The 17,909-nt window shown below is 40.2% G+C and overlaps 1 protein-coding gene across 1 annotated transcript in view; it reads right to left on the bottom strand.

Moving 5' to 3' along the window:
* Positions 1-250: 250 nt before the first annotated feature.
* TDO2 (tryptophan 2,3-dioxygenase) overlaps positions 251-17,909 on the bottom strand; it is a 191,029-nt gene continuing 173,370 nt past the window's right edge. The window contains exons 11-12 of the mRNA XM_086962340.1: positions 16,510-16,600; positions 251-769 (exon numbers count right to left, since the gene is read on the bottom strand). Coding sequence (XP_086818466.1) covers positions 610-769; positions 16,510-16,600 — 251 coding nt within the window. The 3' untranslated portion in view covers positions 251-609. The remainder of the gene's footprint in view (positions 770-16,509; positions 16,601-17,909) is intronic.

Here is a 17,909-nt window from a genome sequence, read left to right as displayed (position 1 = left end):
ACTATTTCTCAGCTGCAAACATTACAAACGGTCAAATAATAGCTTGACTACCCATTTTTCAATATCCATTCTAACATTTGAAGGAAATAATATTGAACTCAAAAACTGTATGTATTTTTGATTGGATTTTTGGCAATGCAGACCGTTAATATTTTCTTACTTTTGAGTATTTCCCGTTCAATCAAATGTTTAAATGATAATTTGATTTATTTTAGAGTCCGCATTTCAAACATCAAAAGGGACACTAGAAAATGTTTCATTTTCTTTATTATTTTATGTAGATTTTTTACTCGTTTTGTGCCCATATAGTGCAATAAACAGTTGTGTTTTTATTAGAATTGAAAAAAGTTATCCAGTCATTTCTTCTACAGGTATGTACAATATACATTTTATTTACTCTAGTATTTGTTTCAGTTAATTTCTTTTGACCAAATAATAGTAAATAAGAAACAGCTTTCTTTTACATGTAATGTACCGTAACATAGTTGTAAATAATTAATCAAAGTGTAATTACAAGATTTTTACATAAATAGATAGCAACATGATATGCAGAAGTGAAACCATATTAAAGTAGTCGTGCTACTTTGAAAACATAAATGTATGTGAAATTTAATCTGAATCCTCACTGCTGCTGCTGAAGTAGGAGCTGTCGCAGTATTCAGCCGTGTAGAGAAATTTATGCATTGATGGGTTCAGCTTTGGTATCCAATGTCTTGGCACCAAAAAAGTTGAGAGATTAAATAAATCCACGAACACCTTGTACCTGTCACTGAATGAAAAGGAAAAATGTTAGAAATTACGTTAAATGAAATTAACACAGCCTACTCTTTAAATATTTATGTGCTATATTTAATTGGAGGTAAAAAATTATGTTGCAAGCTCACCCCTTCTGTAATGAGTTAATGTTCCTCATGACCACACACTATACGATCTAGCCTAGGCACAGATTTTTATTAACTCTTGTCATGACAGAGCGTGTAGTTTAACAATTTATACATGACAAAGCAAAATGAAAACACAAAATTGGAAATTACACGTTGCGCACATTAGATAGAAAACATAACGGGAAATGTAGTTTAGAGTAGTAGAACAGTGCTTTTAAAATAAGAGATAAGTATTCATGCACATTTATAAATTTTCATATAGTAGGTGAAAGAGAAAACATGGCCTAGTGTCATTGAAAAGTGCTATGGAGAAATAAGGTGGAGGAGAAAATATTGTAGTATTATTATTAAACAATGTGCTTGAAGTTTGAAATTTTAGGGAATGACCCTAGAAGTGATCTATACTATGAAAACGTTGAAACAAATGTGAGAACTTCGAAGCAGAAAAACGTTTAGATTACTAGAATTGATTACTTTTTCAGTAATCGATCATAAGTAGTGCATTATGAAAAAAGAACATCACTATTAATACTGAATGATGAAAGTTATTATGAATTTATGTCATTTTTGTAATACTCGAAAATGCATTAGATAAAATGAATGTGAAGTCAAGTTAAAGACTTCCTATTTGGACTTGTCTAGCTTTAACCTTTACTCCAAATGTTAACAATGTCTTAGTGACTGCATAATTCCATTCCCATGGGAATTGTAAAACCATGAACTGAGTTACCTGCGACTCTGTATGTTGCTGTTACGTTTCTCTTTGACAGCCGATGTGCACTTGTGAATCTTTCTGTTCTAATGGCACACATGGGAAACGTTGTTGATGTTTTTATTCTTTAGATGACGTGTATCATGAACTGACTATGGTCTTTCGATGGTGGAGGGACACCACATGACTCAAAAGCTTCATTATGAACTTATAAAGGAAGAAACCCCGAAAGAGGGGCAACGCACTCAAATTATTTTTCTTATGAAATGCATTGCACTCAGTTGTTTTTTTTGTATGCTGACTGAACTTTGAGGATTTTAATTATTTTCTCCTTTGGATTTATGGCTCAATGCTACAGTCGGTAGCAGAAGGACTGAAACCCTTTCTTGCCAAACTTGAACTTTACCTAGAACTTGTCCCCCTTTCTTAGCCTTATGGACAATGCCCCTAAGAGACTTTACATTTCCTTTTCTTAGATCAGAGAAGGTTATTGCTGTTAAGCGTGTGAGCCAGCCTACTATCCTATTGGTGGCAGAACTTTGTGGCTCTGTAAGTTGATTTCATCTATTGCTGCACACATGCTGACATCACATTTTCTTGGTAGTGCAGTCATTGGGAAAGTAACTGGATCACTCAATCAACATATCAAAGGATGCACTTTTTATTGGATGCCCTCACTCCTGCCTCCCTATCAAGCAACCTTTGATCTAAGGATAACTAAAAATTATAAAAGCGTCTCATCATCTCCCACATTGCATGGTAGATGATATGACAATTTTCCTTCCCAGATCTGTCCTAAAGCTTAGAATACACCTCATTGGTTTTAACAGCTTGCTTATGATGCAATTTACTTTAAGGTTCTAACCCAAAGTTTTCCATAGTTTACTTGATCCTGTATCAATTGGTAGTGCTTTTTATTCTAAGATTCGTGGCAAGTCACACATTGATATTCATTTTTATAAAGACACCTTTCGTTGTTTAATTGTGTTATATTTGTTCTTGCACTCCCATCAACTACAGGGATCAATCCTTGATTTCAACCATGCTACCCAATGCTGTGTCTAGACTAGGATCAAATGTGTCTGGCAATATTCAGCTTCTACATGTGGTGGGAGTGCAGGTATAGCAATGGTTGATTAACCCGACTAACAAAACAACTGTGTCCTATACACCTATACTAATTGCTATACAAACACACCCTGCATTACTAGAGGCCTCAGGAGGGGGGCCGCGCAGCCCCCTCCATAAAAAAATATATTTATGTGGGTATGCCTCGGGGATGGGTTCCCCCAGGGCTGGAATTGGCCACGGGAGGTGGGCCCATGCGGCCCCCTTCCTTTTCAAATTTTAATTAAATTTTTTTAAGGTGTGTAAGGCCCTGGGGATGGGGTACCCAGGGCCCAAAATAAGTAAAAAGAAGGTGGGCCACACTTTCCCCTTCTAAAAATAAATAAATAATACAAAGTCCCGCAATCGTGTCAGAGGCCACGTCCCCTCATAGCAACACTCTGCAAATGCGCCCTCTGGCACGTTTTACAATGGGGCATTAATTCCTCCTCAATACTGGGGGTCCATGAGGGCCAACTAGCCCACCAGGTACCTTCAAGAAGCGCCACAGGGCTGCCTTGCAGAGAGGTGGTCCAGGCCACGCCCCTCTTTAAACCTCTCTGCAACGCCGTTATTCATGTAGTGCTGCAGTTAACCAACCAAACATTTGCTCCTCTATTGGTTGTCTTTTGTTCTCAACTAAAGATTTAGAGGTTTGTCTCCTTGTATTTCCTATTGGATTTTTCAATATTGAGTATATTGTATTGTACTGTAATTGCATTTATATAGCGCTTACTACCCCTGACGAGGCGTCAAAGCACTTTTTTGGCGGGTAGCACGCTACTCCGGGACCCATAGAGGATTAGTGTTGAATTAGTGTAGTGAAACATGCAAGTAAATTTTAAGTGGTGGATAGGTTAGTCAGTTATTTGGATATGAAATTATGGCAGAAGGATAGAGGAGGACAAAGTTTCGTATTTATTTATCGCTTGTTGACGCACGTTATTCCGGAAGCCTATAAAGGATTAGTGGTGAAATAATATGGTGAAATATGAGGTAATTTCAGTGGTGGATATTAGTCTGTTGCTTGGAGTGAGAAGGATAGCGGAGGGATAAAAGGGTAAGGTGACCCCTTCAGCCAATGGGAACCCTAGCCCTAACACTATCCAATCACAACACTAGCCCTAAAATCTAGAACCAATAGGAGACCAGGACCTTACTGCCAATCTTAGCCCTAGCCCAAGCACCCAATCAGTTAAAAAACCCTGATCTCTACTTCCGATAAAGGCCTTAGTCCTACCAGTAGTCCCAACCCATGTCCAAGCAGCCAGTGGTACGGGTAGCCCTAGTCCCTACTTCCAATAGAAATCCTAACCCTAGCCCTAGTCCCAACCCTACAATGATTGAATCACAGACCCCGAAACCAATCAGAACCCTCAAATACCCAACCAATGAGGACATTAACCCTAACCCAATAGAAACACCAGATACAACCACCAATCAGTGTACACATGTGCCAACAACTAGCAGGCCATATAAGGTCCCAGCGACCTCAGACAGGGTTTGCTGACCAGGGAGTTGGAAGTTGCTTCTACTGTTCAGAATCTCCTAGGAGACAGACAGGCTTAATCCACACTTTGGTCTTCTGCAGGAAAAGGCTTCACTAACTCGAAATCTAACAATACTGTTTGAATGAAACTTTTCTCCCCCTGCTGGCCAAAAAAGGAAGTGCACAGGCCCCAGTAAATACAGTTTAAACAGCTCACAGAAGCAACCTCTGATGTAGAATATCCCTGTTGCTGGGCGGGGAGGCAGGGGCGCTGGCCTCACTGGCTTGTGAAAACAAAGTGGTGGCTGGAGGTGCACTGTTTTAACACACAGGTCTTAGCACAGAGCAAAGGATAAATTTGGAGGGAAAACAGATTTGTCACCAAGGAATGAGAGGTAAACTACAGAGGTTGGACTGCAAATCCCACAATTCAACATGTTAAATGCAAGCAATCATGGGTAGGGAAAACCACAAGTTTAAAACACAAAACAGGTGATAAAATATGCAATCACAGGCAGGTCAAAACTGCAATTTTAAACTGTAACAGCCACATGCAAAGACAGTCATCACAGAAAGGGAAAACCGTTTTTTAAACAACTTTTGTTTTGGGAAGAGACAGCACTTGTCAGTACCCTCCCTTTTTTGGGGGGATATAAATGGAATTGGGTAGGAGGGTTGGAGCGGCCTTATAACTCTTATTCCCCAGGCCAGAAAAAGATTGTGTTCTTGTATGATTAGGTCTACTGAGTTGGATGAAGTCCAGGATACCAGTGTTGATTCTTGATTGAGGTTTTTATTTTCTAGGAATTTAATTGGTTCTATATCAATACTTCTGATTCTTTCTAGCGACGGTATTGCTTTACACAATTATAAGATATTTCCGAGATTCAAGATATCATTATTACCCTTGGATTTATATTCTGGCTTAAAAATTAATTGTGTTCCTCCCTCCTATTGACCGTGATTTTTAAATTGGCTTTTTGCAGGGGATTAAAATACTTTGGTAGCTCCTGCTCTTGTGGTTCGCCTATATGTTGTCCTAACTCCTGAGTTATTTAGGTTGTTTTAATGGTTGCCTGACATGAGTTAATCCATTCGACTTACTGTGGTTTTTACTTCCCTCTATTTCCTGATCTTGTGTTGTCTCACTTTCCTTCTGATTTTTTAGCATTCCTATGTTGCCTTGAGTCATTGTAATTTGCTCAATTTTTGCTCTTTTCTGTTCTGATTGAAGTAATTCACTTATAAAACTTACAGAGTAAAATTAAGTTCTGTGTGCTTTGCTTACCCATTCCATCACAGGGGCAAAGGCATGTATCTTGAGGAATGCAACCGAATGGTGTACTCTACCACTTCTAAATCTAGTTAGGACATACCGATGTTGGCTGTTACACACAATGAATACTCCTGACACCCCTTCCTCCCCTCCAAGAACAGGTACATAGCAACCATCATCTTTGTTGAATATATGCGAAGTCTAGCTTCAGACCTATACAAATTGACAGTTGCTTTAATGTGACTCTTAGTTAATGCTAATACCTGTGCTGGCTCCTCACCCACTGTCAAATGAATCACAGACTTAAATGTGCAAACTATATAGGCCTGCCATGAAATGCGAAAAGTATAATCCAATTTAAGACAATCAAGTATAATCAGTTTGGTAAAACTAGTGTTTTCTTTTATCCAGATGGAAAGACAGAGCAACAATGGTTTCAATAAAAGAAGATCTTCCAGCTAAAACAACCCCACCTCTTTATGCACAATTAGGGATGGGGCTGATGCAAGCAAACAAGGCTACCATTTTAAAAAGGTGTTTTCTTCGATTTGAAGAGATTTCCCAATAGTGTACCCCCACAGACCAGCTCCAAATATAGCAGCAGGTACTGCTTTAGCCTTGTACATCTCAATCATTTCCTCAACGGGCGCTGACCGAGTTTAGATGAAAATGAAATGTCCCCTCACAATCCCTGCCCTTTTTAAGTTTAGCATTTGCAATCTGTGTCTCCCATATGCCATTACTAGTAAACTGGAACCCCTGAGAGCAAAATGTATTCACTTTTTTTGACTGTGGAGCCGTTGATATAGAAGGCTCTACATTTATTTGGTTGTTTCCCACATATCATTGTAAAAGTATTTGATTTGTCGATGATTATAATTTTTTGGGATGCCATATCCTCCCCGAAGGCTGCCATTAATTTCTGCAATCCATTGGGGGTCCTAGATATTAATACGGTATCATGTGTATAACAACACCGAAATAGGGGGCCCTGAAATCAGGGGTACATCAGCCTGCATTGCCTGCAATGCTTCATCTACTCTATTAATAAAAAGGGAAGACAATAAAGGAGCTAATACATATTCCCGTCTAATACCCTTTCCTACACTGAAATCAGGTGTGCGTTCACCTCGTGGACAATAGCGGGCATTGCTCGATAGATTCTCATAAAGATGAGCCTGGAAACAAATAATCGCCATGGGAGCACTTAGGCTAGTCAGGGTTGACCATTGAATAGAATGATTAACTAGGTCAAACACACTGCTAATATCTACAAAGCAGAGGTACAGAGACCCCAGCTTAGCCCTGGTATATTTCCCTGATAACAGGTCTAAACTGACGCATTGTTCCATTGTTCCCAGTCCCCTCCTTATCCCATATTGGGCTGGGGAAAGAATGGCATTTTCTGAGGCCCATCTTCCGACCTCTGTAACAAAACCCTGCTCATCAGTTTTACAGAAGAGTACAGAAGGGAAATGGGGCAGTAGCATTTAGGACCTGATTTGTCACATTTTTTTAAACTGGGGATGATTATTGACACAGACCAGTACTGGGGAATTATACTTTCGGCAGCTGCGTTGAAAACCCTAGTTAATATGGGTCCCGTTAGTTCTTTGGATACCTTAAAAACATCTACTGGGACCCTATGCGGTCCTGCGGCAATTCCACTAGCGCTAGAATTTACAGCACACATAACTTCATCAATAGAGATGTTAAGTGGGATTGGATGCCAACTGCAGGTTCGGTCAGTCCCCATTTCTCTGCCCAACAATTATCGTATTGTAAAAAATGTTGGAAAAAATTTCCACTCATGCATTACAGGCTACAAAGGAATAAAAGTTCCTGGATCTTATCAGATTTCAGGAAAGGGCATTAATGGTATTCAAAAACAGCTTACTATCCTTTTGTCTCTGCAGCTAGTCTCATATTGGAGCATGCCTCTTCTTGGCAATCGCCCGCGTGTAATTATTGTTGAGAGTCTTGATCACCAGGGTATCTCTAGGTGAGCACTGTAAAGCCACTCTCAGCTGTTGAGCAGTCCGAGTACCTAGCAGCTAGAACCATCCCCCAAGTTTAGCTGCTGTGTGTCTGGAACTTCTTGTCAGAAGTATATTACCACAACTGAAGATGCTTTAAAAACAGTAAAGCATATGTTCCTGAGTTAAATTCCTCTTCATACATTTCTGTAGAAAGCTGTTAGGTTCCACTCCTGCCCATTTAAAACGGAACTCATTTGGCCTAGTTGGATTGATTTCGGTAGCTGTTATTGAGTCGACTCCTTTATTGCCCCAAAACGAAAAAGGTATCACAATCGGGTTATGGTTGTTAAGTATAGATGAAATAATAAAAGGGTTACCACATTTATTACTGGCGTCCATAGACGCAAGCACATGATCAATTATGGTGCAAGCAGCTGTAACAGTAAAAGAGGGGATCCGTACTCCATTCCAACTACTTTTGCTTCCAAACATAAGCAGGCCATATTTAAAGATAAGTGAATTCCATATTTACTCATAGTCATTGTGACAGAAATGCAACAAATCATCTCCATCCCAGCTAGACTATCCACAAACCTAGGATGCAGGTAAAGGGCAACGCTGAATGGTAAAATACCCAGCCCAGATCACAATAAAATCGGAATGGATTGGACGTATGAAAGCTTCCAGTGCAGCATCTAAAGTACAAACCATGGAGTCTCAATAGTGTCTTTATTAGTGACTACATATGTTTTAACCCCTTGGATGCGGGGCTGTTTCCCCCGCTGTGCTGGGGGGAGGGGGGGGGGCACGCACAGTGCCCCGGTTCTCATGACGATTTCAGCTCGTCATGAGCCACGGTGCTCGTGTGTTCATGACGAGCCAAGCTCGTCATGACCACACCCGTTTTCATATAACGCTCGCACAGCAGGGAAATTCGCCCAGTGTGCGAGCGTTCCAACGGTCATGAAGAGCTCAGCTCGTCATGAGCACACGAGCACTGTGGCCCATGACGAGCTGACCTTGTCATGAGCATAGGAGGGGTTAAACTAGTATATTTGAGTATTGTTGTATATAAGTGAGTATACTTGAGAGTGAGAGATTGGAAGAGTTCCTGTATAAATAAGTATGTTTTTCTATAAGTGATTGTTTAAGAGAGTAAGTATGTGTACGTTTCTGTAGAAGTAAGTGTTGTGGTGTGTGTGTATAACTCTATATGCAAGTAAATAAATGTTTTTTTTTTTTTTGTCCTCATATTCGCCCTTGGTGACCATATAGTGACGAAGAGATATAGGAGATGACTGAGACACTGGCCCAGGTTTACTGGGGGGGATTTAGATGATACCAACCGGAGTATCCCGCAATGCCACGCATCACAACTCTATCCTCATCTGATGGCACCGACACGGTTGGCGAACTGCTATATACAACCCATTTCATAACCAAAGTCGCATGTATAGGGTATGTATAGCAAAAGGGAATCAAGAGAAATGATCCTTCCAAGCAGCACAGTCATAGGACATGGGAGAAAAAAAAAACCATGATGTTCTGGCCTATGATTACCAATTCAAAAGTAGCCAAAATCTCCTCTTGAGTTGGTTACCTACTCTAGCCGTATCTAGTTTGGACATCTGTAACATGGCTGCACGCCAATCGGTAAAGAGAGGAGGTGTCTTGTCTTTCCACCGTCTACAAATTTCTCTTCTAGCCAATAAACAGCTGTAGAAGACCAGTTTTTTACTTATACCTTCAAGCTCGGGTATAATACCAAAGAAAACTAACATGGGGCAAGGACTGACTTGTAGACCAATTGCTGATGAGAGAGAAGCACAGATTTCATTCCAAAATGATGTTATATATGGACACTCAAAGAACATATGTATGTCTGATGCTGCTACAAGACCACATCTAGGGAATGCGACCTGAGCATTATTGGGGAACTTTGATAAACGTATTGGAGAGTAGTACACTCTATGGAGTGTAAACAAGTGGTTACGACGGAGCCAGGATGGTTTCACAATCTCCCCCAAAATCTTAAATGATTTGAACCAAGTAAATAAATGTTTGATACTTTTTTTGCATGTGTGACTATGTGTGTGAGTACCTCTATGGATGAGTGGCGGTGTGTAACAGTAAGTATAGGTGTGTGAGTACCTATGATGAGTGAGTACATGTATGAGTTATATTAGTGTGAGAGGAGGTCTGCCTATCTATCACAAGGATGATGTCATTAGTGATGTCATCAGTGAGGTCATTAGAGATGTCATCAGTGATGCCACTGACCATGTAATGAGTGATGTAATATGTGACGTCATCAGCAGTGCATTGCGGGCGGGCGGGCAAGTTATAGATAGCTTAACTAACTATAACAGGGGAATTTCACTGGTTTTGTATGAGTGAAATGTCCAACTAACTATAACGCCCCTGAAACCTATGGATTTTTCAGTGAATTTCTAAGGTTTTTTAAATGCTAGTTTCTAACTATGCCTACAGAGGTAGGACATGTGAAGAAAGAAGACAAAACGTACAGAAAGAAGCAAAAGAAATGCAGAAAGAAGCAACAGAAGTCCACTAAGACGAAGAAAAGTGCAGGAAGAAGCAAGACATGTGCAGATAGAACCAACAGAGGAGCAGAAAGAGGCCTTGTTGCAAAATTATCCTGTGCCCACAACTTTTTCAGATGGGTACTGGTGGAAACTGACTGACTAACCAGGCCTAGAACAAGTGCTATGCTAAAAGACTCTTAGAATACAGTGAAAACACCTACATACACTAGGGAACACTATGCATTGGGGTACCCCTGTGATTAGCATGACCTCCTCTGTAAGGCCCTAGTACATATTGGGGGAAGGGGGACTAAAACTACCTCTACGTCAGAGGTGCAGAAATATGCTACTTTAACTAGTAGTCGATTTTGCAGAGTGGTGGAGAAAGGGTGCTGGGCATCCAACCAATGCTCAGGAATTCCGCTGCATAGGACTTACAGGAGGTACCAGGAGGGATTCTTGGCCCCCAAACTCCCTCAGGACTAAATTGGACTTCATCCCATCCCGTAGTCTGCCACGAGGCACGTTTGCAGAGTAGTAGAGAAAGGGGGCCATGGCCTCAGAAGACGTCTTAGCAATCCCACTGTGTGGGACTTCCTGGAGGTAACAAGAGGGGTAGTTGGCCCCTGAGGACATTCTTGGGGGCCAACTTTCGAAACTATTACCTCCAGTCAGTCCCACACAGCAATGGTAAGTACTCGTACCAGGACATCCCCACTTTGCCCACCACTCTACAAACGCGCTCCCTGGCATGCTCTTGGGGGTGGATTGAAGTCCCCTTCACTGCTGGGGGTCCTTTAGGGCCAACTAGCCTACCTTTAACCTCCAGGAAGCCCCATGCAGTGGGATTGGTGAGAGGTAGACAAAGGCCATGACTCCTTTCTCCACAACTCTGCAAACGCGCCCGGCACGTTGCAATTTGGGGGATTAAGTCCCCTTGAATCCTGAGGGTCCCTGGGGTCTAACTAGCCCACCAGGTACCTCCAGTAAGCGCCACAGAGCTGCGTTGCAGAGAGGTGTAAAAAGGGGCATGGCCTGGACCACCTCTTGGTAACGCAGGCCTCTGGCACTTACTGGAGGTACCTGGTGGGCTAGTTGGCCCCCAGGGGCACTCAGGATAAGGAGCTCAAGTGGTAGTATTCAGATATGCTCCTGGAATACAAAAGGTATTTTTATCAGTTTAGGAGTCCTAAAGTTAGGAGTTCTAACTTTACTACTACTAAATTGAGAAAAATCCTAATTTTAAGACTTTCGGTATTCACAGAAGGCATTTAGGAGTCCTAACTTTACTACTACTAAACTGAGAAAAATCCTAATTTTAAGACTTTTGGTATTCACAGAAGGCATTTAGGAGTCCTAAAGTTAGGACTACTAACTTCTGTGAATACCGAAATGAGTAAGTGCCTTCTGTTAATACCAAAATGAGTAAGTGCCTTCTGTAAATGCCGAAATGAGTAAGTGCATTCTGTGAATACCAAAATAGTAGTAAGTTTAGGATTGAGTCTTAAGTTCATTCTGTGAATCGGGCCCAAACTGTGTAAGGCATGGAAAATATATGACACTTCCGGGAGAATAACTACGGTAAACTATAAGAAACTTTATTGGTCAGAAACCTCCAAAGAATCAATCATAGCAACGGCGCAAGCAACGGTTGAAATTTGTTTTAAAGAGATACTTCTAACGCTATTGAAGATTGGTCCCTATTAGCAAACAAAATTATCTCAGGCCAGATTCAAAAAGATGGTAATAAAGAACAGCAGGGTAAAAAGTCATTGGCATTGGTTAAACTGTCTTCTGAATGCCATTTATTAAAAAAAGAGCGTAATAGAATCCTCAGATTGGTTAAGAAGTACCCAGTTAATCAAATCTACAGACACAAATTAAAGACAATAAATGCAGATGTAAGCATATTGCCTTGGAAAGAAAAAATGCAAGCAAAACAAGAGTGCTGGGCAAATGTTTATATACCAGTAAAAAGAATAATGCAAGAGAATTCTAGACACAAATCAACAACACAAACAGATCTAAAAGGACAACTACATCTTCTATAGTTACTGAATAAGAATGGGTCAAGTTACAACATTTACATTTGAATTATAACCAAGGCATGGATTTGAATCCCGGCATAGACAATATAAGTAGAACAGAGGATAACAAGAATAATGGCATATCTATAACCGAAAGTCAAGTATGGAATCTCAATAAGGAACAGAGAACTGATAGCACTTAATCCTGTCAAATCAATTGAGTTTTATACAAGGCCAAAGGACGGCAACTAATATTTTATTACTTGGAATGGTAATAGAAAAATATAAAGTGAAAAAACAACCACTATACTTATGTTTCGTGGATTTCAAATCAGCTTTTGATTGTGTAGATAGGCAAATTTTATAGAGGAAACTGGATAACTATGGTATTAGTCCTGGCCTTTTAAAAGCAATTCAACTACTATACACGGAGACTGGGACCAGGGTTCGATTAGGTAAGGGCTCACGGCTATCAAGAAGAATTGATACAATCCATGGTCTAAAGCAAGGATGTGTTTTAGCACCGTATTTATTTAATTTATTCTTATCTGACCTTACGGAAGGTCGGGACAATAAGTTGGCTAACTCACCAATATTGGCAGATAAACAAATTTCAAATCTATTTAATGCCGACGATGTTGTTTTGCTCAGTCAAACAAAGATAGGGTTGCAGCGACTTATAAATATCAATGTATTCAATTAAGAACTAGATGGTAATAAATGAAACAAAGACAAAAGTAATGGTAGTTAGCAATAGGGTATGGACCCACAGTAAACATAAATGGTATCTGCAAAGTCGGCATTTAGAACACGTGAAATTTTGTAAATACCTTGGTATACTGTTTGACGTCAAGGGCTCATTCTCACAACATAAAAACAGAGCTGACAAAAAGAGGTAATTGTTTACTTATGGCTTTTGGTTCACTACATAGCTCTCTGGGTGGGCCAACCTATCTTCCACTACTAAATGTTATAAAAGCAAAATTGCTGCCCAGCCTTACCTATGGAAGCAAAGTTTTTAGCGGTAGCGTCTCTATGCTATTAAATAATGCTATAACAAAAACGTTTAAATATTTGTTTCGACTTCCGGCTAATGCATCGCTGGCCCAGATCCGAATGGAATTCTGCTTCTGCAATCAGCAAATCGCAAGGATGGGTCAGTATGCAAAGGTATGGAAACAAATTAAAACCCAAACTTTTATTCCAATGAGGTGTATACTCTGGCAAGAAATGCAATGGAATCAACCTCTCATTTTTTGAAATATCTTCAAATAGCACTGAAAGAGTTGTCAGTACACAAGATTTGGGAAATGTCACTAACACCACTATCTTTAAAAAAAAAAATTAATAGATCGCCAGAACTATCCCTTCTGAAAGGAAAAGAGTTATTTACTAAGCGAGCGCATGCCTGGATGATAGTGAATGAATTTTCGATCATAAAATGTTCAGCAATATCTATAAATACCTTGAACAGTACAAACAAACAAAAATATTTATGAAAGCAAGATTTGGCAACCTGCCAGGACTAATGCATTCTGAGACCAACTACGTTGACTCCCTGTAGACCATGCAATCAGTGGGAATAAAATATTATGCATTTGGTTTGCATATGTACATCAATGAATGATAAAAGAATGAGATCTTTAAAGAAATGTTTTAATGATAGAGGTGTACAATCATGTAGACAAGCCTTGATAGTATGTTTTAAGACAATGGATATGGAGTGCAAATTTTACCAAATTAATGATTCTGGCGAAAAAGAAATTGGAAGTTTGTGATTTGAGGATAGTAAATTTGGAAGTTACTGATAGCTAGAGAAGAATTCTGAATTACACATGCCCATTTGCACATAAGTAATGAATTCATATTTTTGAATTATTCCTATTTTAAGATTTGCCTTGTTGACTTGCAATAATGATTAAATAAATTAGTGTATATAATGTATTCTCTATTATTCGCTGTGGAAATTGTTCGGCTAAGGGTTATAATGGAGCTCAGATTTATAGTTACGTTTTAATGGTTGTGTATTGATGATTTTCTAATTGTAAGATTTTAATTACTCATGCAATAAAGTTACTATTATTATTTGGAGCTGCAATATCAATATTTGAAACCTCTTTTTAATATGCAAAATACTAGACACTATAATGGTGCACTGACATTTCTGCTTGCACTAAACAATCAATTTGTGTGTTTTAGTGTTGCCCCATTTATTTTAAAAACTATCCACCTAAGCAAAAGCATTATGTTGATTCTGTCAAGGGTATATGATTGTTATGTGATGACATCATAAAGGATTTTACCATTTTATGAATTACATTGCTTTTATTTATATGTACTTTAATCGCAGTTTTTACTTAACAAATAAAGTTATTGAATTTAAGTGCTGCAGTTCGGGCTGGACTGTTCCCATGAGCCACAGGGTCAAGACTGATTTGCATAGAGCTGGGTCTGAACTGAGGTGGCGAAGTGAGCTAAAGAACCATTATGGATTCAACCCAGATCTGTTACTGGGTGTGAGTGTCTGAAAAGTTTCAGTGCTCCGTCCATCATCTCCTTGTGTTTGTTTTGTTCGCACCCTACGTTGGCAGGGTATGACCAGATGTGGATCCCTTGATCCCTATTTCACTGGATGCAAGCTAGCCTGGCTGATGAGAGATGTTACCCCAAAACCGGTCTGAGGATGGTTGTTTCTGGTTCAGGGAGGACCTGGCTTGGCAGTTCGGGCTGGACTGTTCCCATGAGGCACAGGGTCAAGACTGAGTTGCATATAGCTGGGTCTGAACTGAGGTGGTGAAGTGAGCTAAAGAACGATGATGGATTCAGCCCTCATCTGTGACTGGGGGTGAGTGTATGAAAAGTTTCAGCACTCATCCATCCTCTCCTTGAGTTTGCTTTGTTTGCCCTATGTTGGCAGGGTATTCCCAGATGTGGGTTCTTTGCTCACTTTGCCACTGGATTCAAGCTAACCTGGCTGATAAGGGGTGTTACCCCAAAACCGGTCCAGGATGCTTGTTTTCTGTTCAGGGAAGAACTGGGTCTAAACTGATATGGCGAAGTGAGCTAAAGAATGATGATGGATTCAACCCAGATCTGTGACTGGGGGTGAGCGTCTGAAAAGTTTCAGTGCTCTGTTCATCATCTCCTTGTGTTTGCTCTGCAGACCCACTAGTAGCATTTAATTGACAGGCCCTGGGTATATGGTATACACACTTATAAGTAAATTAAAGATGCCAATTAGATGCATGCCAATCAAACCATGCTTAGGCGTCATGGATACAAGCACTTTAGCACTGGCTAGCAGTGGTAAAGTACACAGAGTCCTCAGACGAACAAAAATGTATTTGAGCAAAAATTGGAGGTAAGTAGGCAAAACATTTGGAGGACGACCGCCCTAAGGCTGACAAGTTTAACATAATGGTTCTAGCGGAGATTCTGATTTGATGGCATCCAAAAGTTCTAAGTCTTATATTTAACTCAGTTAACTACAGCTGGTAAATTTCATTTTTACTTTCCATTTTATCTTATTTCAATGCCTAACTATAATGTCACTTTACCTTTGGTGCTGTGGAATGTGGTGGGTTGGCCTTTGACCAGACCCTGTGCCCAATCACCTGCTGTGCATGGCCTTTTGCTGTGCACGATAGAGGGTTAGGCACACGGTCTAGCCCACATCCAAACCGTGCACCCAACCCCCCTGTGGGAGGCCACCCCACTGCTGTGCATGGCAAAAGTCTATACACAGCACGTTCTTGCCTGTGCCCAGACCCTGCACCCATCCCTCTGCAGATGCCTAGTCCCCCACAAACAATGCACCTATATTTTTGTGTTTTTTCTTTTTCTTTTTTTACATTTATCTAGTATGGCAGTGCTCCCACAATACCCACTTTTTAAGCATCACCCCTGTGATTCTGCATTACTATGCAAATGTTTTCGGTGAAGCTTGCATGGTACGCTGCGCCATGGGCATTGAAGCTTGAGCCCCAACTCCCATAGGAGTACCATGGTAACTCACAGTAGAGCCACACAGGGTCCCTCTTGATTACCACAGTATCTGCAGCAAAATTCTTTTAATTCTGGCCCCGGTGGTAGTCCCACTGGGTCCCTCACTCTTCAAATTGCTGGTGGTCAGGGTGTCCCAGCTCTGCTACCTTATACTACATTTTAATAACATTGTCAGGAAAAGGGGACTGAGTCCCCAAGTCCTGTAATTGTAGAAATATGCACTCTGCCAATCATATCATTCCGAAATGGCCGAAGGGAGAAAAGGATCCCTCAACCAATCAGAGGGCCCTATTTGGAAAAAAATGTTGGAACACAGGACTCTCTCACAACCAACCGTCTCGATATACCAATCTTTTTATTCCCTTTAAGCCCACCCCAAGCACCTCTGCTAATTGTTTTAGAATACTTGCTGAACTATTTGAAAACATAAGCACCTATGACTGAGAGACAGGATTTTGATGATTAAATCAGGTTGTTTGGTACTTACCTCACAGTAGAGCGTAAATAGTGGTAACCGGATGAGCCTCCAGTGCCTGTCTTGCTACCAATCATGCGGTGGACCATACACACATGGTTATCTAAAGAAATTAGCAGCATATATGAAGATAGATTATTAATACAATAGGCACTGTTAAAGGTGTCATTATGAAAGCTAATAACAAGTGTAATGCATGGTAATAAGGCCCACTAACAGAGTATTGACAGACTTTATAATCTTGGTGTTATAAGCTAAACCATGCAGATGTCAAAACATACCTACACACATATATATTGTTAATATATTACATATCTGAATTTGACAGCTTACATGACTTGTGCCTTCTTTTTAAAATAAATAAATACATTCACTATTGTAGAAAAGTGGGTAATAAATTAGGGTGTTTGATGAGTATCATTGCTAACAACATATTGTTCCCAGTAAGAGTGGTCATGGATTCAGAACTTACTGTCTAGTTCAGACCTTTTCCTCCTGACTATATCTATGCTTGTGCTGGTCAATCACTGTGGGTCAGCAAACTCCTACAGAAATTTGTGTGCATGCTTACTGCTCTCTACGTTTAGCATCAGGATGCCTAATACCCAACAGATAGGTGGAGGTGGCTGGCAATATTCATGTTAAGAATTCTAACTGGCCAGGGAACTCTATTGAATCACAACGCATGTTTTGGTTAAGTTGAGATTAATGTATCTTTATGTAACGTTGGGGCATATTACCAACAACTAGCGATAATTTTTGTCTCTAACTTGTTTAGAGACAAAAATTATCGCCGCACATCGGCGATTTTTATCGCAGATAAACCTTGCTATTAGCAAGGTTTATCGCAAATGCGATAAAAAACGGCCGAAATGCATGAATATCGCTGAAAAGTCAGCGATATTCATGCATTATCGAGCAAATGCTCTTAGCCATGTTATCCACCTTCCATTGGATAACATGGCTAAGAACTGCTCAGGGCAGGTGTTAGCTTTTGGAGATATTTGCGCTTAGCGCGAATATCTCCAAAAGTTGGTAATAGGAGATAGCGATGTTAGGGACTGTTTCCAGTCGCTAACATCTTGGCACGCCCACTTTGCATGTCATTAGTGATAAATATCACTGACATGCAAAGCGGGGCCCAAGTTGGTCGCTATCTCCTATTAGCTGTCACTAACTGGTGTTAGCGACAGCTTGGTAATAGGGAGATAATTTTATCTCCGCTTTCTTGGCTTTTAAAGCCAAAAAAGCGGAGATAAACCCCCTTGATAATATGCCCCGTTGTTCTTTGTATCCAGTCGCAGCCTTTAAAAAGTTCGTTAGGAAGAAACACTTCTAGGCTGCTATGATATGACCTTTACCATCAAAGGACAAATTAAATCATGTTAAATGCCTAAGAAAGTTTGAATCTG

This window comes from Lissotriton vulgaris, chromosome 3_1 (assembly GCF_964263255.1).
Source record: "Lissotriton vulgaris chromosome 3_1, aLisVul1.2, whole genome shotgun sequence".
In the NCBI taxonomy this organism is placed as follows: Eukaryota; Metazoa; Chordata; class Amphibia; order Caudata; family Salamandridae; genus Lissotriton; species Lissotriton vulgaris.
This window is presented reverse-complemented; position numbering and strand designations above follow the sequence as displayed.